The sequence below is a fragment of the Chaetodon auriga genome, chromosome 14 (genome assembly GCF_051107435.1).
Source record: "Chaetodon auriga isolate fChaAug3 chromosome 14, fChaAug3.hap1, whole genome shotgun sequence".
In the NCBI taxonomy this organism is placed as follows: domain Eukaryota; kingdom Metazoa; phylum Chordata; class Actinopteri; order Chaetodontiformes; family Chaetodontidae; genus Chaetodon; species Chaetodon auriga.
The window spans coordinates 4,833,474-4,856,762 of NC_135087.1; the positions used below are offsets into that span (position 1 = coordinate 4,833,474).

General features: G+C 46.6%; 1 protein-coding gene across 3 annotated transcripts in view; it reads left to right on the plus strand.

Moving 5' to 3' along the window:
* Nucleotides 1-23,289, plus strand: part of fndc3ba (fibronectin type III domain containing 3Ba) — a 93,030-nt gene that overhangs the window by 25,324 nt on the left and 44,417 nt on the right. For 2 of the 3 annotated variants that reach the window (XM_076748661.1, XM_076748662.1), the window contains exons 3-7: nt 1,828-1,903; nt 18,610-18,686; nt 21,751-21,982; nt 22,145-22,316; nt 22,557-22,687. In XM_076748661.1, coding sequence (XP_076604776.1) covers nt 1,828-1,903; nt 18,610-18,686; nt 21,751-21,982; nt 22,145-22,316; nt 22,557-22,687 — 688 coding nt within the window. Of the gene's footprint in view, nt 1-1,122; nt 1,364-1,827; nt 1,904-18,609; nt 18,687-21,750; nt 21,983-22,144; nt 22,317-22,556; nt 22,688-23,289 lie in introns of those variants that run through there. The other variant, XM_076748663.1, reaches the window with a different exon arrangement.

Consider the following 23,289-nt stretch of genomic DNA (forward strand, 5'->3'; position numbering starts at 1 on the left):
ATTTTGCCCCCGGGGATGCAGCATCTTCACATAACTGAGTCGAGCTTATTGTTTTATCATCCCTAACCCATGATATCCACCCACGCTCTCATTTAATGCCATTTTTCCAAATTTGAAGTTGTAATCTAAAAAGATGAGCCAGGCGTTGTGCCCGTCCCGTCCGGTCCCATGTCTAGCCACTTGATTGGCTTCACGCTGTCAAGTTGGTGACAACTTGTGGCTTTTGGGAAGTGGTGTGTGTTAAATGTTTAAAACTGAGATACTGACATGAATAACGATCTGGCAGTGTTTCTTTAAAGATTTACAGTCCCTTTGTGAGCCAATGGAATGACTGTAAGCCCGGCTTTTCACTCATTTGCTAATAATTAAATCCAAAACTAAAACACAACGAGAAAAAAAACCCACTGAATTACTAACTTGGAATTAACAGTTTGTACTTCTGGAGCAGAACTCGGATGTTCTGGCTTCAGTTCGGCTCTTCATGAACGGTGACAGCTCTCAACTGCTGCCGGAAAACATTGACGAAATAAAAATGATCCACAGCTAGAAAAAAAAATCAGTTTCTCCGACGTTGCTTAAATACATGTTTGCAGCCGTGGAGAACGTTGACCCGGTCGACGTCAGGTTTTTACTCTTTTTGTGACGTCCTCAACTTGGAATCTCTTCTATTTATTGTTTGACATGTATGGATCTGCTTCCTGCTCTAGAGGTGGTTAAACTTTAAAACACAGATTTTGATGATTTTGTGGATAAGAAACATCCTTCTGCCACTTTTTACTTTCATTCTTAAGTAATATTAAACCTTTTGTGAGTACATCAAACCACGAGCTGACTGGATCGGTACTGCTTCAGTGGTTAAACATTCAAATAAAACAAATCAAATATGCCGCATGAGTCTTTCGCACAGATTTACGCACTATGATTTTGGCTGGTGTAGATTTATACACAACACATACTGTACATATACGCCCTCTCTCCACGCGCGCTCATCCACATGGTCTGCTATGGGGGTTTTCTCAGTCCTTGGGAAACATGGGTCGCCCTGTACTATGCTGGGGTTCCCATAGCAACAGCAGCCGCTGCAGCAGACAGAGCAGGAAGTGTGTGTGTGTGTGAGTGAGTGAGTGTGTGTGTCTGAGGGAGAGGAGCAGGTTAGCACTGAGATGGGCGAGCATGCAGACGCTACAGGAGGAACGCAGGATATGAGGATTTTACGACGGCACACCTGTAGAGCATAGACAGGGCTGTGCTTGCGTGTGCATGCATGTGTGCATGAATACGTGTGTGTGTAATGGAGGGTCACCTGTTTCATGTCTACAGCCATGTGTACACCCTCAACAATCTGTATGCGGAGAATATGACGGTAAGGTGCATGCATACTCCCTTCCGGCATATTCAGCAGACACCGGAGTGTTGCATTTATTGGCTTCATTTGTGTGTGCTGGATGTTTAATGAGGATATATACGTCAGTCTGTGTGTGGAATATTTGTGCATACTGGTTTTAGTGGTTTTCTGTCAGTCGGGGTGGTTAAAAGACAAAGGCTTTTCTCGAATCAGGGTGTGTGTCACAGCAGTGTTGTCTCACCATCAGCTTACCTAACACCTCATTCATATGTGTATGAACTCTCTGTGTCCGCCCTACTCTGGCATCCGATGCTTATTGTCCGTTATGTCACCTCTGCGAGCCTATTGGCTGTCCGGCAGAGTCTGTCCTGCTTTGTGATTGTTGAAGATGAATGTGTGTTCATGGCATTATGTGTGATTTTCTTCGCTCAGTCTGATTCGTGCTGACTAACCCTTTGATTTTTCTGTGTGTGTTTGTACAGGTGATCCTGGTGCAGGTGAACCCGGGGGAGACGTTTACCATCCGGGCAGAGGACGGCTCACTGCAATGCATCCAGGGTCAGTCCCCTCGACCATTATTGTGTTAGCTTATTAACATGTGGCCTGGTGTCACTATGAGACAGAGTATTTCCCATCACTTTAATTATTTGCCGGCTGCACATTTGAGGGCTGGAAATACAATTTAATGAGTTCACAAGCTTAACATGAAGAAAATAAGATCAAGCTTAGCATGGGGAGTCCACACAGGGAATATCATGTCAGTTTTATTAGGTGGTGACACAGGTGAAAGCATGAATTCTTTAAAATGTATTTCTAATTTAGCAAAGTGATGCATTCAAGTGCGGTGGGAAAAATGATTCGCTGGTTGGAGGCAAGCCAGCCAAACTTTCAAAGCTTTATTTTAGTCCAAGAAGCTATCAAATTATCATGTTAATGACATCCATCATCATCATCACTCGGCGGAGTTGAGGCTCCGACTCTCAAATTTTCCAGCAGCACATGAACGCACCATACAGCAGTATTTTTACGTCTCTACACCAGCTTTTGCAGAATAATGCTTTTGAAAATAGTCAGCAGTGATGTTAAGAACGTTTGGTGGACATGAGTACGTGTGCACCGAAACTCCCTGATTGTAGTCTTTCAGGAGTGCAGTCAATAATGCAGCAGTAAGGGGTGAGGAAAAGGAAGCGAGGGGGAAATGCCTGCATCTAAGCGTGTTATCTGCACATTAAAAAACACCACTTGAAAGACACAGTCACTGACAGAGTGTGCAGCAATGGTCTCACTCTCTGGCTGCATCTGATACCACTACATGAAAAGACTTGAAATGTAAGCCACTTAGGGGCTATTAAAGACGGAAGGAGGTGGCAGCAACGCGGGAATTCCCCGACTCGCGTCTCACTTTGATGATGTCAGCGGAGTAAGCTGTAACTCTGAAACTTTGAAAGGGCGCCTTTGTTTTCTCCTCTGTCTGTCTCTCGCTTCTTCTCTCACTTCTTTCTTTGCCTTCTGTGTGAAGGTTTTCTTTGAGCTTTGGCTCAGACGCTGACTGCCTCCCCTGGAAAAAAAACCCACCATCACCATCACCCCATAGTCTATGTTGTAACTAATTACAGCCCGCCTCCTTTTCTCTGCCCGCTGTGTAATTCAATTTTTCCCTGAAATCAGAGGGATCGACCCAGGCAGACCTTAGAGGCACACAGATAATGCCAGATCGCATCCGTCCAGCCCGTCGTGTGCTGTTTCTAAGATGCGCAGATACAGTTGACCAAGACATTTCTAGATATGGATCAATGGCTCATGAAAAGATGGAAGAAAATTGGTTTGAGTGGGATGCCAGACACTTGTCGTGTTGACGTAGTTGGGGGTCTGTTTATTTGCGTGGGTGCATTTGTGCACTTGCATGCAAAATGTAGCATGGAAGGCACAGTGTGTATCTGTGTGTGCCTTTTTCGGTGCCTTTTACTACGGTCGACGACAGTTAATTGGGCGTGTGGCTGAGGGCTCGGGGTCATGTTTGAATGCACATATTATTAATGCGGAGGGCCACACACACACTCGAACTCTTTCTCCCTCTCTCTCTGTCTCTCTCTGGAGGAGGTCACCGGGTTTAATGAGAGGTGGAGTGTGGCAGTGTGTTTCGAACTGAGCCGCTCTTTAGACAAGTGACTCGGTGTGATTACTGAGACCTCAGAGCTCCGGGTTTGTGCATGCATGTGTACTTGTGTGCCAGCGTGTGTGTTTGCACTTTGCCGTACTTATGTGCAAGTGTGTGTGACAGAGAGCGAGATTACAGAGACCTCAGGGCACAGCCAGGAACCAGCTTTTATATAAAGTAACCTCTGTTTAGCTGCAGCACCGCGGTGCACGCATGCAAACATGCACACACGTACACACAAACAGACACAGATGCTCTGCCAAGGCGCAACCAGCCTGGAGACGTCGACGCAGCAGCCAAAAGAGATTCTTTCATACGAAGCTTCAGCCTTCCCTCTCCTCCACACACTTCTCTCTCTCCCTCTTTCACTCCACTCAACTTCTTTTCCTCCCACCTCTTTCCTTCTTTTCCACTCCTCCTCCTCCTCCTCCTCCTCCTCCTCCTCCTCCTCCTCGTTCGTCTGCCTCTACCTTAAAGCAAACCTGGAGCAGCAAAGAGACGATTGTGTTTGTTGGATTGATGTTAAGCGCCGCTCATTAGCCGCATGCTACCGGCTGAATTGTGCTCTTTTATTTAGACTGAAAGTTTGCTCAGAGAGTTATTATGCTCTGCAAATTCCATAACCTGAGGGCACATTAAAATCCTGTTCGAGCTCCTGGCGCACAGTCAAATAAGTCACGTTTGCTCTGAAAAGTTATTTCCAGTAGTCAGTTATCTCAGTGATGCGTTTACCTGCTCTCTCTTACTTGCTTTTTGTCTTTATGGGTGTTTCTTTGTTGCAGTGAATCTGAATCTAAAATCCCTCCCTGCATTGGCCTGTTAATCAGCATGCACCGTGTGTGTGTGTGTGTGTGTGTGTGTGTGTGTGTGTGTGTGTGTGTGTGTGTGTGTGTGTGTGTGTGTGTCCATCTCCCGTTTAAACAGACTGACCCCTTGGTGCTCCAGGGGTCAGCTGCGACTGACCCCCACCAGCTCTCCCAGTCTATCTCCCACCATCTCACCGTGTTGCTCTCGTGTATACACTCTTCTCCCTCTTTTCCCCTCCCCCTCTCCCTTTACTCTCTCCCTCCCCCCACTAAGACCATTCCCCTGAGCTTTCCCACACTCACATCAAAGGACAAGACTCTAGAGGGTGTGTTAGAGCACCCTGCTATGGAATGTGAGTGTGTTAATATGTGTGTGTGTGTCTGTGTGTGTCTATGTGTGTTTTACAAGGCTGTGTTGGTTTACTGTGTTGTTTGGTCTTTGTTGGACTTTTATGAGGGATGATGAGGCGAGGGGGTGAAGAACAGGAAACTGTGCCCCGCCAGGGAGGATGTGACATCACGGGGCAGGGGTCAGCGGTTGATTGGTTTGATTTTTACGATATGATGCAACCTCTGGTGGCCTCACTGGATGTCCTCATCAACATCTCAATAAAGTTGTGTAAGAGATGGTTAGCCTATGCTGCATTTGCGTTTACCTTGAAATGTATTATTTTACCACCAAAAAAGTCTGTTTTGCATGCAGATAATTAAGCAGCCACTCAGTGACTTTATGATAAACGTCTTGTTTGCTCAAAAACTTTGTATCTGCCGGAGTGGAGGGTTTCCACTGTAAGAGGCTAATGCAGCAGCTGCCATCTCATGTTTGTGGAGAAGGAAAACTGTTTGGACACTGCAGGAATTTCTTGTTTTAGAACACTTCGAACTTTTTCTATGTGGAGCTAGCATGTTTTGCCCATGTTTAGCTGAGTTTCCTGTATGTGTTCCAGTTTTCTTCTGCACCAGAGGAGATAAATGTTAGGGACCTATTCCTGTCCAAACCTCAGACTTTAGCTCTGGAGCTAATCATGGCTGTTTTACAGAACGGCTACTAATTGCTAGCTGGCGTGGGTTGTATTCAGGGGGCTATGTGCACAGTGTGCCTGACATAATTTGTAGCTTCTCTGTTTTGATATATGGAGTGATGAAATTCTGACAAGTGGATCACACACAAACTGTCCTCATGCTCTTATTATTAATCAAGAGATCATGTGTTTGGTTGCGCGTGTGCGTTTCTGCATGCAGCTACTGTTAGCATCCGTGCACATGTGTCTGCTCAAGGATCTCTCGTGGTTGATTCATAGCTTTTGATTTTTATTGACTGTTGTTGCTTTATACCATCATTGCTGACTCCTTAAGTAGCCGATAGGGGCCACAAATGATCAACAACTGCTTCAGTTTGGACATTGTGTCCAAGATTTGTCTCCATGTGGCCTGTCTTCTCTGCTTAGACCTTGATAATGTCATGCATTTTGTCCCCCCAGTGTGCTCCTCCAGCTCATTTCTAGCTCTTTTCTAGCTCTTTTCGTTGTGCTGTTGTGTTTGGTTGAGATCATACTGGTGGATATTGGAGAGAACTTTGCTACAATCAAACTGTTTTCCCTTTTATTGAGATTTAATGGGAGCTGCTCCTTGAAAAGGCAATGAATGGTACATGGATACAAGATTTATCTTCGAATTAAAATTTGGAAATTGAAAAATTATATGAAATGGTTACAAAATGAGTAATAATCAAAGCGAATGAATAACCTTCATATCCAATCAAAATGAAAACAAAAACAGAATAGTTTGGCTATTTTCTTGTGAATAATGAGCCTGATTAGAATATTAAAAATGTTCAGTATTACACTGGGACTTGGCTGAACAACAGTTTCTCCTGCACACGCTGTGAATGCAGAATCCTTGCATAATGAAGAACATTCTCACTGCTGCATTACTGCAGTGGTGTGATGGGAAATGTAGTCCTGTCCTCTGCTGCAGTCCGCTCAGTCCGGGCTGCTTCTCTGACGAACACTGGCTGTGTGACCTCACTGACGTGGTCTCTGCACCAGCTGCGTGCACATGTTTCCGTGCATGTGTGTCATCTGGATGAAGCGGAGTGTGAATCATGTCAGGGTCTGTTTTGTGTTTTAGCAGCAGATGTGTGTTGTTTGTTTGCTCTCCCTCTTTGTGTCTCCCTCATTATTACCCTCCCTCTCCCTCTGCGGGCACATCCTAATTCTGTTATTTTGTATTTCCACACTCCTGAAATCGATCAGACCCGCCGTCATTAAGGACATTCCACTTACCTTATTTCTGAGTAGCTCAGATGGAGGATCCACAAGAGCACCGTAGGCGGAAGTCTTTTATCTGACAGACACTCGCCATTGAAAATGTGTTTGTAATTGGACGCTGCATTCAAAGCACATCGCCACAGCACTGTAGTTTCATCAAATTACTGATGCAGATACACAAACATTGTCAGCAGGTTGAGAATTATTCCATTTTTTTAGGTTGTATTTCTTCTTCACCAAGCAGCCAAAGTTGGACGTGTGGACTGAACAGAGGTCTGAATGTTGCTGGCTTGTATCACAAAGTGCAGTGTTCTTGCTGTTTTCATAATAATTGACTACTGGCATCATTTCCACACTGTGTCAGCGCAGCAGTCAATCACTGGGTATCAGCCAGAAGTGACCAGAGTTACGAAAAGGCAAGGCCACTAAATTCTTTGCACACACTATGAGGCTTTTTCATAATCTGGGGTTATTAAATAAAGGCCTTATAAGTGAAAACAAATTGATAAATGCGGATGCAAATCATGCACATTTAGTGTCTGATCAGTAACTGACGTCAGTTGGGATGATTTGTGGTCCCTTGATTCCCACCTCATTGCATCTCGTCCCTGTTTCTCATGTGGGAGGAACTCAGTGAGCAAGTGAAATGAAGAGATGATGTGTCTCGCTTCCCTCCCGAGGGCTTCTGTCCGTTTCTCTCAACCTCCATCTCTCTGTCATTCAGCCCGTCTGTCCCTCTCTCTATGTTCATCTCACTCGGTCTGTCTCAGTGTCTCCTTCCCTCAGTGCTCGTCTCAGTCGGATGGACGATGCTGATATTCCTGCCTCTGGTTTCGCTGCATCGCCACACGAGCACACGGGGGTTCTTTTTGTCTCGCCTTTTGCTTGAGTGTGCGCTCCTGCGCTTGGGGGCCTTTGATGTAAATGGAAATAGCTGGTTGAGAGAAATATGGTGGAAAGTCTCGCGGCCTGTGTTTACAGCGAGCCAGATGGCTCTAAACAAGCCGGGGGAGAAGACACAAATACGCTTTTCTCAGAAGGGCTTAATGTAGAGGACTGTTTTGGAAGACACCGGTGCAGCTTTGTGGTTTTGGGAGCTTTTCCAAGTCACACCTGCATGGAACAGTGTGACAATCAGACGGAGCAGGACTGAAAATTACTGTGCAAGATGGTTGTCAACTGAAAGGATTTACAGCATATGTGTTGAAATATTGTATTCTTCATCCCAAATGTACAACAAAAAGTGCTTGCAAAGTGTGCGTCCACATGGATATGTGTCATTCTGTTTGTGTGTCTGTGTGTTTTTAAGTGGGTGTGACTAGACAAATGAATGAGTGTATTATTATTGTTATGGCACTTGCTTTTAGCCCCGGGCATAATGAATCACATAACTGATTTAATGTCAATTGCATATTTATGCAGTGCTTTAAATGGTCAGGGTTTGTGTCTAAGTGGCCCTTCCAGACATGATTAAGCCCGCCCTTACATTGCTATTGTTAGATTCCGGCTGGTTTATCTCGACGCTGTGTCCAAAGCGGCACCTTTTCAGGAGCGGAGAAAAACAGGTTTTCGGCTTTGTGACGATGCTTTTCTTTCAGATATTCTAATGTTTCATTTAGCATGATCCCATAAAGGAATAATGAGCCCAATGAACCACATTTGGAAACGTTGTTTTCACTGGACAACATCATCTTCATTTCATTTAATGCTTATTTGATACAGTGTATTTAGAGAATTGGTTATCCAATGCAGTGTATCACAGCATTTACAGCGACTGCTAATTTCCCACCTGCGTCCCCCGAACCTGCAGCGAGCCTGTTTAAATCTCCCAGTGCCGTCATGTTGTCTGTCAGACATGGCGAGCGAGCGCTCATGCTCAGACAGCGAAGTCTGCGTCGTGCGTTTTGACGAGCTAACGCTGCCGTAGATTTTATTTTCTCCCCTCTGCTGAGTCTGTATTTATATGCTTTGCTGGAAAAAAGGGTTATGGGATGGTTGGAGGGACACATGGCGGAGAGGAATCGTGTAATTTGTCAGATGCCCTGTGTGTGTGTGTGCGTGCATCTGAATGTATGTGTGCGCATGTCGATTTGGCTTGACAGCCAGACGGACCTTTTCGCTGAGGATTTTCCGACAAGTTTTAGGCCCTCGGGCCAACTGTAAAACCAGTCCTGGCGTCGTGTTTAGCGCGAGTGTGTCTTAATTTTGTGTTATGTCCTGTTGGATTTGGGAAACTGGTCACCATGGGAACGAACTCTCACTCCAGGTGGTGTGTAATGGAATGTGGTCCCTCTGGGCAGTTGGTGTGTGTGTGTGTGTGTGTGTGTGTGTGTGTGTGTGTGTGTGTGTGTGTGTGTGTGTGTGTGTGTGTGTGTGTGTGTGTGTGTGTGGCATACCTGTGTTTTTCTTTTTCCAGTGTTTTCCACTCAAATGTACTTTGTAAGAAACAAAAGGACAGAGAGGATTGGTTTGGTTCATTTGGCACAGGGTAGTTAAGAGCTTGACTTTAGTGTGTGTGTGTGTGTGTGTGTGTGTGTGTGTGTGTGAAGCAGAGAGAGAGAGTTGATTGTTGTTGCATGCCCTGCCCAGTGCTCACTTATAAACTCAATGCCCTCACACAGTAGGGCATGAGGAGGCAGAAGGAGGAAGGGAGGGAGGAAGAAGCGGAGTGGAAATAAAACGACAGAATGAAGGAAGGTAAATAAAAGGGGGAGAGACAGAAAGAAAGAAGGAGGGAGAGAGAGAGAGCACGAGAATCAGACGCTGCATGTCTGGTCGTGTCTGCCGCCATGCATTCCGGGCGAGGCCACTTCCTCTATGCGATGACCCCAGCCACCCCTGCGCTGTTGACTTGGTCTGGTCCTCCAGTTTCAGGGAAGGCTGTCGGGACTGGCCCACTTAGGGCAACACGGGGAAGGGTGGAGGGAGAAAAGAGTGGGCAAAACTTTGCAGAATACTGCGTCTGTCTTTGCATGTAAGACTGTGTGAAAGTGGATGTGTGTGTGTGTGTGTGTGTGTGTGTGTGTGTGTGTGTGTGTGTGTGTGTGTGTGTGTGAACAGCAGCTGTGAAGAGGAGAGCGCTTGCAGAATTTTCCAGAGAGAGAAAGAAAAGAGAGCTTTTCCAGGGATGAAATTCTTGGCTCTCTTGAAGCTCAGGGTACAGCTGGAGCACTTCTCCCTCCCTCCGCCCTCATTCCCTCCTCCTTTCCCTCTCTTTCCGACCTCCTTCACTTCCTCCCTTGCTTCCCAGTCTCTCCTTCTCTTCGCATTTATACCTTGTAGTATTTTTTTTTCTTTCTTTTTTTACTCTCAGAACACCAACTTGAGTTTTTTTCAAAATCCAACTGGGGGGCCCTTTAAACACGTTGAACCTTCTCTAATTAGATTCATTTAGGTTGCATGAAGACCTTTTTGATCACGCTGGGCCGCTGTAGGTGCATGCGGTGGTGGGATCAAGCAGCATTTAAAAGGGAATAAAGCAAACGCGCCTCAGCTCCTCCTGCACAGCTGCATAGAGTACACATGTGCTTGTTTACATCATGTGTGTTTAGATTTCACAGGGAAGCCCCTCTTTTTTTTTTTCCTTCTGCTCTGTTCTGATTGGATGGGGGAAAAGTGTGTGTCGGTCAGTGGGAGGGCCTAACCGTGGAGGTCGAGGAGTGATCGGAGGGGCTGGTAGAGAAAGATGTCTGATAGTTTGAGATACCTGGGTGCCTCTCCTTGCTTCCCTCCCTCTCGGATGCACGCGCAATCTCCACCAAATCTGCACTTCCTCTCTTGTCTGATCACACAACAGCCTTAGGACATGCACACACACACACTCATATAAACACACACACAAACGATGGAATTCAGAGCTGGGGAGTCGGGGGGGAAAGTCCCTGCTAATCTAGGACTTCCAGTCTCGCTTTTGCCTTTCTTTCCACTGACATTCACACGACTTCTCCTCTCTCCTCCTCTCTCCTCCCTTCCTCTCTTTCTCCCTACACACACTTTCTCTGCTCTTTGTGGTGGACACAAGCTGAGCGCTGTTCAGACTGTGACTCATATGCGAGGAATGCCCCGCATTAACATGTGGAGAGATAGAAGGAGGAGAGCGAGGGGGGCGAGACGGGAGAGGAGCTCAGCTGGGTACAGATGCAGCAGGTTGTGCACAGAGGGGAAAAAATGGGTAAAAATGAGTAAAAGCGTTCCGATAGTGGGTCGAAGTTTGCAAATTTGTTGTGTCTTGGGGATTGAAGGGAGTGAGAGAAAGGAGGAAGACCATTACACTCCGGCTCTGTTTACACACCAACAGCTGTTGCACTTCTTTGCTCTCTCTCTCTCTCTCTCCTTCTAGACATGTAGAGTTGATTAGCGAATGGATACAATGAGTCATCAGTGTCTGGATCGGGTATATTTGTGTATGCACATGAGTGCGTGCACATGTGTGCCAGGCGTCTTCGCATGCGTGTGTGCGTGCGTGTGTGCGTGCATGAGGAGTGATAAGTGGAGTGTGTTGCTTTATGCAGTGTGTATCGCAGGGTTACCGATCCCAAAACAATTATATCTGCAAGCCCAAGAATAGCCTCATGGGAGCAGAGCGAGAGTGTGTGTGTGTGTGTGTGTGTGTGTGTGTGTGTGTGTGTGTGTGTGTGTGTGTGTGTGTGTGTGTCCTGTTTAGCTGTATGTTGTTTGTGCCAAAGTGACCATGATTTCTGTCAGTGTAAACTCTTTCGATGTCAGTGTGCTCCACAAGTCAAGTGGGTGTGTGTGTGTGTGTGTGTGTGTGTGTGTGTGTGTGTGTGTGTGTGTGTGTGTGTGTGTGTGTGTGTGTCCATGTCCATGTCAGCTTGACATCTTAACGAGTTTATGCACATGTGCTCAGGTGTTAATCTGGGCACTTGTCTGCGGCTTTGAAATTTGTTTGTCTTGGTTTATGTGAGCCACATACATCTGTGTGTGCGTGTGTGTGTGTGTGTGTGTGTGTGTGGGTGTGCGTGTGTGCGTTAAGATGTTGAGAACAAAGCACGGCTGGGCTCAGTGTCCCTCCAGACGTTACGTTGCTCTCCTCTGGAGCAGACCCAGCAGCAGAAGTAGGTCGGCCGACGGCGCTGCTCTTTGGGTGGGGGAGAAGCGGAGAACGATGTGGGCTGGGTGGAGGTCTGGGCTGGCACCCAGGCTACGGGCGGAACACTACACAGATCGTGCCTTGTACACTCGAGGATAGTTTACACAGTGATCAGGACTGGATAAGATGTAGATGTTAACATCTTACTCTAAGAAATGGAACCCTTTGAAAGGAGTTGAGGAGTTTTTTGTTCGTAAATGAGAAGCAAAGTTTAGAGGAAAATCCAGTTTCACTCTGTAGATGATAGCTGGTCACTCTGGATGCTCGGGGAAGATTTTTTTCAGTCATTTTAAAGCCTATCTATCCTAATCCTAATCCTAATCTGTTAAGTCTTTTCCATTAAATGGGTGTATCGCATTTCAGAACAAATCTCTCCGTTTGGAATTAAATCATTTTCAAAAATTCCAAAAAAGAAAGAAGAGTTTGGTTCATAACGACTCGCACATGTTTCTCGCTGCTCTGAGGTTTCTGGGTGTTAAACACTTAGATCGCGGCTTCTGTCTTGGACAGTTTTCCCTTGTAAAAAAAGCCACTCACTTCGGCTGATTGGGGCTAACCTGGACACATAAAGGTTACGTAAAATAACCTTAAAGTCGTAAATAAAGTTCAACAGACGCCAACGTCTCTCCAAAGTGTTTCGTAACAGCTGGAGGCCGCCGCGGACCCGGAGAGATTGGCAGCTCCATGTTACAGGAAACATTTTTGACTTGGACTATAAATCAGGCACCACACACGCACTTGAAATATTCGAAATTTTAGATTTATGAAGTGTTTATTCCAAAATTATGTCCACCGACATAAGAAATACACCTGTTGTTTGGAAAGGATTGAAAGCACATAATGATGTTGCTGGAAACGCAGATCTTCAGCTGGGAAACGTCACTTTTATTGACCGTACGTCAAGCAGCAGGCGTGTTGGGTGAGAAATTAGTATATTTTTGTGTTTTCATTGCCAGATAGATATTTACAGCATCAACTGACCCTGAATCACATAAGAAATACAACTTAAAAATCAAATAATTTAAGGTGGACAGATGACTTCTGTCCATTTTATGGATAGAGATAGTAGAGAGGCTGAAGAAGCAGAAGACGGTTACAATGGAATTCAGTCCCCTCGCCAGCCAGGGATGAGGATCACAACTGCTGCTGCTACCTCTGGGCACGCAACCAGGGATGGAACTGAAGACTTTAGCACACAGGTCTGGCAGCTCCGTTTGGCAGCATCCTCCCTACCATCAGGCGCCCATACAACAGTCGGCTGCACAAGCAAGAGTGGAAAGTTGTTTCGAAAGGCTTAATAGTTTTGCTTTTTCATAATCTGTACGGAGGAGAGCTCGCTTAATTTGAAATGTGAGCCCCAGCCAGCGGGCTAGCAAAGCGCAACACTGGTTTTACAAGCCTCACAGCGATTGTTTCTTCTTCTGCTCTTTAATATGCTGATGAACTCACAGTCCCGTCAGCTGGCCTCGCTGAGAATGCTCTCTGTTTGTTCTCTATGACACTGTTATGCAACTTTGCAGCTTGGAGGCCAAAAGTCAGGGGGCTCGCTCGTCCTGAGGAATGCACTTACACGTACCTGCACAAATACACACACGCACATCATGCACATACAGTAAGACCCAGTGTTCAAACGCAGCAACTTTCCAGCTTATGATTTACATTCCACAGCAAATCTGCAGCCCGCTCAAATTACAGACTGTCGCACAGAACACAGGGTCAGGAGCAGAGGTGTGGGTGCGTGTTTCTTTATGCACATGTGCATTGATGTTTGTTACACACGCATCAGCTGTGTGTGCATGTGTGTTTATGCTAGTTTCTGCGTCACTCTGCAGAGTGCTGGGTGTCGTTACTGAGGGCAGGGCGGCGCAGGAAGTCCTGACTTCCTCCTCCATCACAGAGCCTCACCCTGCCCATGGCAAAGAGGTCCGTCTGACTGGACTCACCGGAGATGGGCCAAAGGGCTCTGTGGTGTGTGTGTTTGTGTGTGTGTGTGTGTGTGTGTGTGTGTGTGTGTGTGTGTGTGAGTCTGTAGCGTCACATGTTTCACACCAATCCGGGATGTGTGTACATCATACACTGTGCTATTTTAAAGTTGTCTCCCATATTTCCTGCAACAGCAGGCTCTCTCTCTTCCTCCTCTGTTTCTTTTTTTATCCTCTCTCCCTTCCACTCTGTTTCACTACACTTCCCATCATGCTCCACAGTCTTTTTCTCCCTCTGTCTCTGTCTCTCTGTCTCTGGCTCCCTTTCTCCCTCGGAGCTTCTAGTAGCTATATCAGCCGACTTAAAGATCTATGGGGACTTGTTTCATATTTATATCTTAGATATGACAATAGGCCATACTCTACAGTGTGTGTGTCATTGTATGCGCGTGTGTGTGTGTGTGTGTGTGTGTGTGTGTGTGTGTGTGTGTGCACATTGGCCCAGCAGCAGAGGAAGCTGTCGTGGGAGTGTCTTGCTCTTGGAGCTCCGAGGACAGATAACATTACCCTGCTGATGCTTACATAACTTCCAGGCAACGCCACGTCACAACTGACCCAGACACACACACACACATACACACACACACACACGCACACACACACACACACACACACACACACACACATACACGCACACAGGAATACAAATGCCCATCTAGATGGGACAGCTGCCTCCATGGGGCTCTGATGGGGTATACAGATTGTGTGTGTGTGTGTGTGTGTGTGTGTGTGTGTGTGTGTGTGTTATATTTTAAAGAGAAAGTGACACATTTTTCATTCAAGTCCATCTATTTAGTTTTTTTATCTGTGTGCTTTCGGGAAATCCATCTGAGTCTAGTTGTTTCGTATGTATGTCAGCTCACAGACGGGCTCCTTTGGTCTGATATCAACACCACACACACACACACACACACACACACACACACACACACATACACACGCACGCACGCACACTTTCCCAAGAGGGCCCGCGTTTCCTTTCAATATGGTGACCACATGTGCAGGGCCAAGATGAAGGGAAAGAGAGAAAGTGTTTCCCTTCTCTCCGAAAGCTGAATTCTGCTTCAGCTCGATGGACAGAACACAAACACACAGTCGCCGTCCAGGCGTCCCGCTCACTGTCAGCACGGTCGATCAATACGTGAACATGGGTTTTTAGGCAGCGTGCATGAGTTAGTGCATTATCATGGGTGTAAATAATTGGCCGTGCTTGAGACCAGGACTCTCTGTGTGTTTGAATGTGTGTGTGTTGTACTTTGGGGGCCCAGTCGCAGCTGTCTTGACAGCTGTATTAGGGAAACATCTGATGAAATATTGCATCATCTCCTCTGTCCGTGTACGCATGTGAACGTATATACAGGCAGCTGTTTTTTTTGTTTTTTTTTTTTGGAAATGAGTCAGTGTAGAAGAGTTGAGCATTTGACATGCTAGTCTGGGAATATGTGTGTGTGTGTGTGTGTGTGTGTGTGTGTGTGGTAAAGTATAAGACAGGATGTTTACCGTGGGCATGTGTGTGTATTTCTTGTGTAAATCTTTGGTGACAAAAGTTAAACTTTCTGAGGTGACTCTTAAATATTGTGTGTGAGTGTGTGTGAGATTAGCACGAAGATCTGATTGCTGTGTTTTCCCATTCAACACCTGTGCCTCTTCCTCTCTGCTCTTCCCTCTTAAAAAAAATCTGTCTTGGATTGCAGCAAGTCAAATGTGCACGGCGCCATAAACTTCAACACACACACGTGTATACCTGTGGAGCAGGTGTTCATATTCATATTAAATGTCCAGCATGTGGCAGCGGAGAGACAGGCTTTCATCCACAGTCCTCCTCCTCCTCCTCCTCCTCCTTCTCCTCTTCCCCCTCTGTGTCATTGTTGTGTCTTGCCTATATTTGTTACAGTAGTTTGTCATCATTCCTGCGGTCCCCTCGGTCGCTTTGGACAGCGCCTCGCGAACATGTGCACACGTCACTGACCCCCAAATGAACGCACATCTGACCACAGACCTCGCATTTATTTCAGTGAGCCTGGCACCGGGAATGTTAAGTCATAGATGTGGTAATGAGCAACCGTAGTGCGCTGAGGTTCGACAGATAGCAGGCGTGAGGTGCTTCAGAGCGAATTTAAGGTGGTATGTGTAGCATTCTGTCACAACGTTACGACTGTTAGCATGAATATAGAAAATGTGCATTGATGAAAGAGCAGGAAATCTGCAGGGCAGTTGCTCATGTTGCACAAACTGAGCTGAAGTTGATGATGACGATTATTAACTGATTATAGGAAGGTGTTTAAATCTTTATCACAGTATTCTTGAGACTATTTTTCTGATATCTATGTAGACAAATCACATAATCTAGTGAATGTTTGGTGTTTTATGTCTGAAAATACTCCATTCGTTTGGCTAGGAGTCTTTAATTTAGCAGGAGAAACTTGTCAAAGCTCATATGCTTTTTTATTTCTGGGGTGACCCTGCTAATAATCTTTACTGTGGCCGTGTTTATCTTTGGCAAGTTCCAGTTCTTTATCTGGCAGCTTTACCAAGTCGTTGATTTTAAGTGTACTGAAAATGAGCCCCCGGCGGCCCCTCGGAGGGCCAGATCACACATGCTAATGCCCTTCAGTTGCTCAGGTGCTACAGTGATTTCATCCCACATGCAGGATATGACCTCATAAGCGACCTCCGACCTGAACTCTCTGGCAGTCGGAAGCGGAAGAAGCGACAGATGGAAGCTGAGAAGGCGGGAGAGTGAAGGGGAGCGGGGTTTGTTAGCTGTGTTGTCTGGGATTCCAGCAGGATTAGGCAGAGGAAGTCGTGACTCTATTTGTGGTGCTCAAAGGGCAAAGCTGGAGGCAAGACCGGAGAGTGACGTTACCACAATGTGGCTCGCGGACCACACCGACTGTTCCGCGCGCGCGCACACACCGGCACGCACGCACACAGCGGCAGCCGCTCGAACACACACGTTCAGCTGCTTGTTTATCCTGAGAGCTTCTAAATGGCAAACGGTCCAGTACCATATGACTTACAGCAGTGTGTGTGTGTGTGTGTGTGTGTGTGTGTGTGTGTGTGTGTGTGTGCGTGTGTGTGTGAACAGTAGCAGGACAAAGACTGTCTTGTATTTTGGGGAGGGGGGTAGTTGGGCCTGTTGGGTCCGGTGCTGGGGGCCAGGGATGGGAATGCTCACTGTGTGTGTGTGTGTGTGTTTGTGTGTGTGAGTGTGAGTGTGAGTGTGTGAGCAGAGGAATGCTGCTGTTTGCTGAGTGAAGAGCACAGAGGCAGCAGAGACTGTCCAAACACACCTCTGTTTGTCAAGACTGTGTGTGTGTGTGTGTGTGTGTGTGTGTGTGTGTGTGTGTGTGTGTGTGTGCATGCGCGTGTGTGTCTTAGAGAGGGCAACTGGGACAGTGTGTGAGCGACAGGGAAAGTGTGTTATGAGCGGTGATGGAAAGAGGTTCAGAGGAGCTCTGTGTGTGTGTGTGTTTGTGTGTGTGTGTGTGTGTGTGTGTGTGTGTGTGTGTGTGTGTGTGTGTGTGTGTGTGTGCTCTCCCCATGCTATGACCTTCTACAATCAATGAGGACTTTCATATCCCCTCCTAGTCTCCATGGTAGGGGAGCAGACAGGACTGAAAGAAGTCTGTCTGTTCATACCTGTGACACACACACACGCACACACACACACACACACAAGCCCACACTGCATACCTTGCTCTGGTCATGTTTGTGTGTGTGTCTGTGTGTGTGTTTACTGTACTGTTACCTGTTTGTTTGGCCAATGAGAGGTCAGGAAAGTGGGTGAGGGATGGAAGGAGAGAGGGGGATGATTTTGGGAGGGTGATGGAGAGAGGAGGAAGGGGGGGGGTGAGTAAAATAAGAAAGGATGAATTAAGAAAGGATGGAGTGAGTAACACTCGAAGAAAGGAGGGAGTGAAAGGATGTGAGTAATGGGTGAAGGAAAGGAAAAAGAGGGAGGATCATGCTGGAGGAATTCCTGAAAATGGGGATGGAAGGATGGAGGAAGAGGGGAAAATGAGTGTGAAAAAGATGGAAAGAAAAGTAGGAGTAGCTAAAAAAAAAGTGAGACACAAGAATGTAACGCTGTGAAAAGTGTTGATACTTGGATACTTTCTCTGTGTTGGTATGTGTTTATAATTTGGGTGAAATGCCCCTTTAAACATGGTTTTCCAATGTGTAACTGACATGTGACAGGTGTTTACATGCACAGGATCTATCGGTGTGTTTCCAGGTAGCCTCTGTGTGTGTGTGTGTGTGTGTGTGTGTGTGTGTGTGTGTGTGTGTGTGTGTGTGTGTATGCGTGGAGTGATTTATTCGGAGGCCAGGTCTGCCTCCAGCTGTCCCAATGGGGGGCTTCCCAATGACTTTCCCAGCCGTGGACCTCCATCAGAGAGGCAGAGGAAGAGAGAGACTTTTTTTTTTTTGGTGGGGGGGTTATGGTTAACGGAAAAGTCAACATCATTTTCAATCTGCTAATTCTATTAAATTTTCTTGCCTCCCCCTGAAAGCGGTGGGTTTTTTCGGCCATGTTGCCCTCGTGTGTTGTGCTTCCATCCATCACGATGCAGACGTCGCTGTCTCCAGGAGAGGCAGAGACTGGCTTACACTCTCATTTATCTTTGTATACTTTCTGAGGTCGTGCGAGCGAAGCTAAAGGAAACAAAATGTTCCGATTCGAGCGGCCGGTTGATCACCCGTACGGGACACAAAACACAGTCTTCTCTTCAAGTTTTCAGTCACAGATGTAAACATAAAGGCTGATTCTGTGGAATAAAGGGCGTTTTGCACTGGCCTGCCCCTCAGTGTGTGTGGCTGTGTTTGTCCCTGCATGTCTGCTGCTGATTGACGGATGTAAATGAGAATTTACTTTAGCATTAGCTGCCTGTTTAAATAAATAACTCTCCTCCTCCTCCTCCTCCTCCTCCCTTGCAGGTCCTGCTGAGGTTCCCATGATGTCCCCGAATGGGTCGATCCCCCCCATTCACGTACCCCCAGGATACATCTCACAGGTTAGTTTTTCCTCTGTCTGGGTGTTTTTCTTTTATTTTCATGGCTCATCATCTGTTTGTGTGGGAGAGTTTCAGTCAAAATAACAGACAGACGAAGAGGGAGACCAGCACAGTGTGCGACTGCATTTAATTAGCCAGTGGTTTCTTTTCTGAAAAAAAAAAAAAAAAAGGTTTCTTATGCCATCATGTGATCTAATATTGACTCAGAGAATCGTATTTTTCTCTAGTTGAAGTATAAAAACTTGCCATAATTTAACGTGTTTCCAAGGCAAATACATTGAGTATTTCTTAATTAGGTGTCGGTGCACTGGTGCCATTTGAGCAGCCCGTCTTGTGGTTTGTTTCAACACACTCGTGCTTGTTTCTGGAAAATTCCTCAAGCGCACCAACGATAATGAAATCAAAATTATGTATGTGCAGCCAAAAATGGTTGCACTGCGAGTCTGGTTGTGCAGCACGAGGGGTTTGAAGCAAAGTCACGTTTCTACGGAGGCCCGGCGGGTAGACTTACAGCTTTTTGACTTGGGCGGTGTTTGTCTTTGATAAGCAGCATCAGATGAGGGCGAAGCGGTCATCATTAAGGAATGGCAGGCATTAATACGATGGAAGTCAGGCTATTTGTGGAGAGCTTGTGCACACCAAACCACACTGAAAGCATGCAGCAGGCATTACGCCCATCCTGGCTGTTGTAGAAAGAGTAGCAACCAAGGCAGCCTCCTCCACCAGCAGAGCACCGAGCAGGAATGTGCTGAATTTTGGATGTCAGGGCGCAATTGTTTTTCTGACTCTCTCACATGTGTGTGTGTGTGGGGGAGTGTGTGTGTCCTCACAAGAACAGATCAATGAGAAAGATCTCCCACAGTGAAGATTTTAACTGCGCTCTTTTAAGAATGCACTCCTTAAAGTTTGACATTACGCGCCGGGTGGAAGTTTGGTTTGCCATGTTAGCCGTGTGGAGGGGTCAAAGGTTAGCGAATCAACACAAGCCTGTCCTCACAAGTATAGTGTTACCGTCTCATCTGCGGTCTGTATGTGGTGGGATTGTGTTCCCATGCCAATGGAAGTCAGGTCATTGGCTCACCGTGGGTGTGTGTTTGTGTTTGCATGCGTGTGGGTGTGTGTGTTAGCAGGGACCGGGCCAAGTGAGAGCGGGAAACAGTGTCACTCTTACATAAACACGGCTGATAGCGGAGACAGGCACTGGGTGGGTAGGTTTTTGTGGGGTGAAGGGGTGGAAGGAGGGATGGATGGAGAAAGAGCGCTGCGGTGGTGGAAGTATTGACAGATGGATTTTGCACGTGTGTGCATGTCCTCGGTGGTTTGTGCTAATGACTGCATTGTGATGGTGGGTGTGTGTGTGTGTGTGTGTGTGTGTGTGTGTGTGTGTGTGTGTGTGCATGCACATGTGCTTGCATACTTGTGTGTTTTTTCCAGTTTGTGTTATTTGGAATATGTGTGTGTGCGTCTCCTTGCCAGTAAATGTTGCGTGGGCATGTAGGTCAGATCCACATGTACTCATGCGGGGACTTTGCCCTTGTTTTCCTGTCAACACTCTGTTTTTCTCCTCTGCAGCAGAGGAGGGGATGATGGGGCAGATGGGGGGGCCTCCTCTCTCCTCCTCTTCTTCTCCCCCTCTGTGTTTTTCTCACTCGGATTAGTTCTGTAACCCTCTTCCTCCCCTCATGACCCTCTTTAATACCCCCTCTTCTTTCTCTCTGTCTGTCGTATTCTGGCACTGAGTCTGTTGCCTCTCAATGTGTGTGTGGGGGTTTTGGGGTTGGGGGTTGTTATTTGGTGTGTGCATGACTCTGTGTGTGTGTGTGTGTGTGTGTTGTTGTTGTTGTTGTTAGAAACCAGCAGATGACTTCCCCTCTCTGCAGGGAGTGTGTGTTTGCTCTCTGCTTGGAATGCAGGCCTGTGAAAGTGTCTGAATAGCTGGAATGTGTGTGTGTGTGTGTGTGTGTGTGTGTGTGTGTGTGTGTGTGTGTGTGTGTGTGTGTGTCCATGAATGTGAAAGTGCATACATGTATGGAATCTATGTTAATTTGAGGCGGTTGTTTGAAACTGGTTGTCATTGAAATCTGCAGAGCATCTGATGACAACATTGCAGCGCTTGTTTTCACCACTTAAAGGGCCAAAGCATCCTGTTAACACAATGCCTCACTTGTTAAAGAAATTATGCAGCTCATTCCTTTATTAGATATCCACCAATCAACAAGCCGGCCACCTGCCTCTTACAAAACAGTTGACAGCATCGTCTTGTACGAGCAGGTGCTCCTTTTGAATCTTTAAAAATGTAAAAATCGAAGAGTTTTAGCACTAGTTTGACAATTTGGGAAATAATCTAATCTAATATGAAGATCTTTTATTTCTCCTTCTTTGTTCTTGCTATTGTTTCTGTCTGGAACAACGTCATGTCCCCGGCGTGGGATCGGGTTTATCTTATCTTAGCTCAGCTTAGCATAACAGCTGGAAACAGGGGGAAACGGCTAGCCTGGAGCAGTCATTCAGTTTTTGCTCATATTAAAAAAATCAAGGCTTCACATGTTAATTAGTGAGCCGTAGAGGTGCTGGTATGCTCATTTTGCTGCTTTTGGACAGAGGGAGGCCAGCTGTTTTTCCCTTTTTTCAGTCTTCATGCTAAGTTAAGCTAATTGGCTGCTGGTTGTAGCATCATATTTACAGAAATGAGAATGTTATCAGTCTTCTCATTTAAGTCAATAAACATGTGTCCTAATATGTTGAGCTGTTCCTTTAAGCCATAGTAAACATTTTATATACAGAAAAAGCTGTGATTTCACTCTAAGCCATATGTAGAAAACTGCTGCTGCTGCTAATTATTGACGTACCACATGCCTCGTTGAGCAGCGTGTGCAGCCGTCGCAGACTGTGCGCTCTCTGCTGACCTCACATGCTTTGTGGGAACCACAGTTTGCTCAAACACACACATCACGCTGCCGTTTGCAGCTGTCAGCGGGCAGCGTTTCCAGGTGGACTGTTAGCTGTGAAATTCCAGAGACGTGTTTTTATTCCTCTTAACACTCACCTCCCTGTCTCTTCTCAGGTGCTGGAGGATACCACAGGGGTCCGCCGGGTGGTGGTGACCCCCCAGTCTCCGGAGTGCTACCCTCCCTCATACTCTCCAGCCCTCTCCCCCACGCACCACCTGACCCCTTATCTGGCTCACCCTCACTTCATCCCCAACTCTCACTCTTTCTACCCCCCTGTCAGTCCTGGGGAGCTGCCCCCCCACCAGTACTACCAGCACCACCTTCCCCCCATGTACGGCGATCCAGGTACTGACATGCTGACTGGACTTTATGCTGCTGCCAGCAGATCAAGGGTTTTATGTGGAATTAAAAATCCAATTATTAATCCAATTAAAAATACGCTTTGTGCAGATTTTTCGCCTGACATAAATTCTCTTCTCCTCTTTCATCTGCTCTCCTCTCCTTCAGAAATCATCCCGGTTTATGGGATGTCTAACTACATAGGCAGGGAGGAGACGTACAGTAAGCCACAGCCCAAAAAGATAAAGGAACAGAGACAACTAGAGCGACAGAACCGACTCAACTCCCCTCCCTCCACTCTCTATAAGGGCAGCCTGGGGCCAGCACACAACGGATACAGGTGACCATGCGGCGGTATTGATCGGTACTCTGAGCTGAGTTATGAGGCTAGAAAAAGTTGCATCGGTGCGTCCCCAGTTTATTTCTAAACCTCAATAACAACTCAAGTGGCCATTCGCTGCGGTCAGAGCTATTCCTGGATACAAGTAGGGATGGAGATTTCAAAGTTTGGGCTCGCACGATTGCATTTTTTCCCCTGTAACTAACATTAAACGCTGTTGCTTTTTCATCCGTGATGCAGCAACAAATCACACGCCCCGTCGCTCGGGTCAGTGGGGTCGGGGGGCGGCGTCAGCAGTCCAGGAGGGAAGAAGCCAGAGAGACGCCTCCGCAGCAGTCCACGAAACAGCGAACCAGAGACACACACACAAGGTAGGACACACACACACGAAGCATCAAGAGAGACTGGCACACGGTGTTGACGGTGTTGAGCGTCCAGACAGCGCATGTTGATTTTGGTTGTTTTTTTTGCTTTTAAGCATCAAATAACACGGTGAGTAAGAGCGTCACACTGGACGCAGACTCGCAGCGACACACAAACCTGCACAGAAGACACACACACAGGGACAGAGCTTAAATCTGGACTATAAGACAATGTGCCTTCCCACCCCAAAACCAGCATGAAGGAGACAAATTATAACATCTGTGTGTATCTTCAAATTTACATGCCCGCAAGTCTGAAAGCATCACTGTGAGGCCTTTTGTTGCATATCTCAACGTGCAACAAAAGCAGCTCATATCTCTTTGTGGAAGAATAACTTCTATCCTCGCTGACCTCTCTCTCTCCGTCTCTGTGTGACTGGCTTTGTCCTCTTCAACCTCGGTGCCCCTCTGCATTCAAGCGGGCCAGATAAAACACACCTTTCGTTCCTCTCTTTCTCTCTTTCTTTTTTTCTCACAGAATGTCACCAAAAAAAAAAAAAAAAATGAATGGATGTATGCAGCCTCGCTGAGGTGAAGCGATCCGGGGGTGG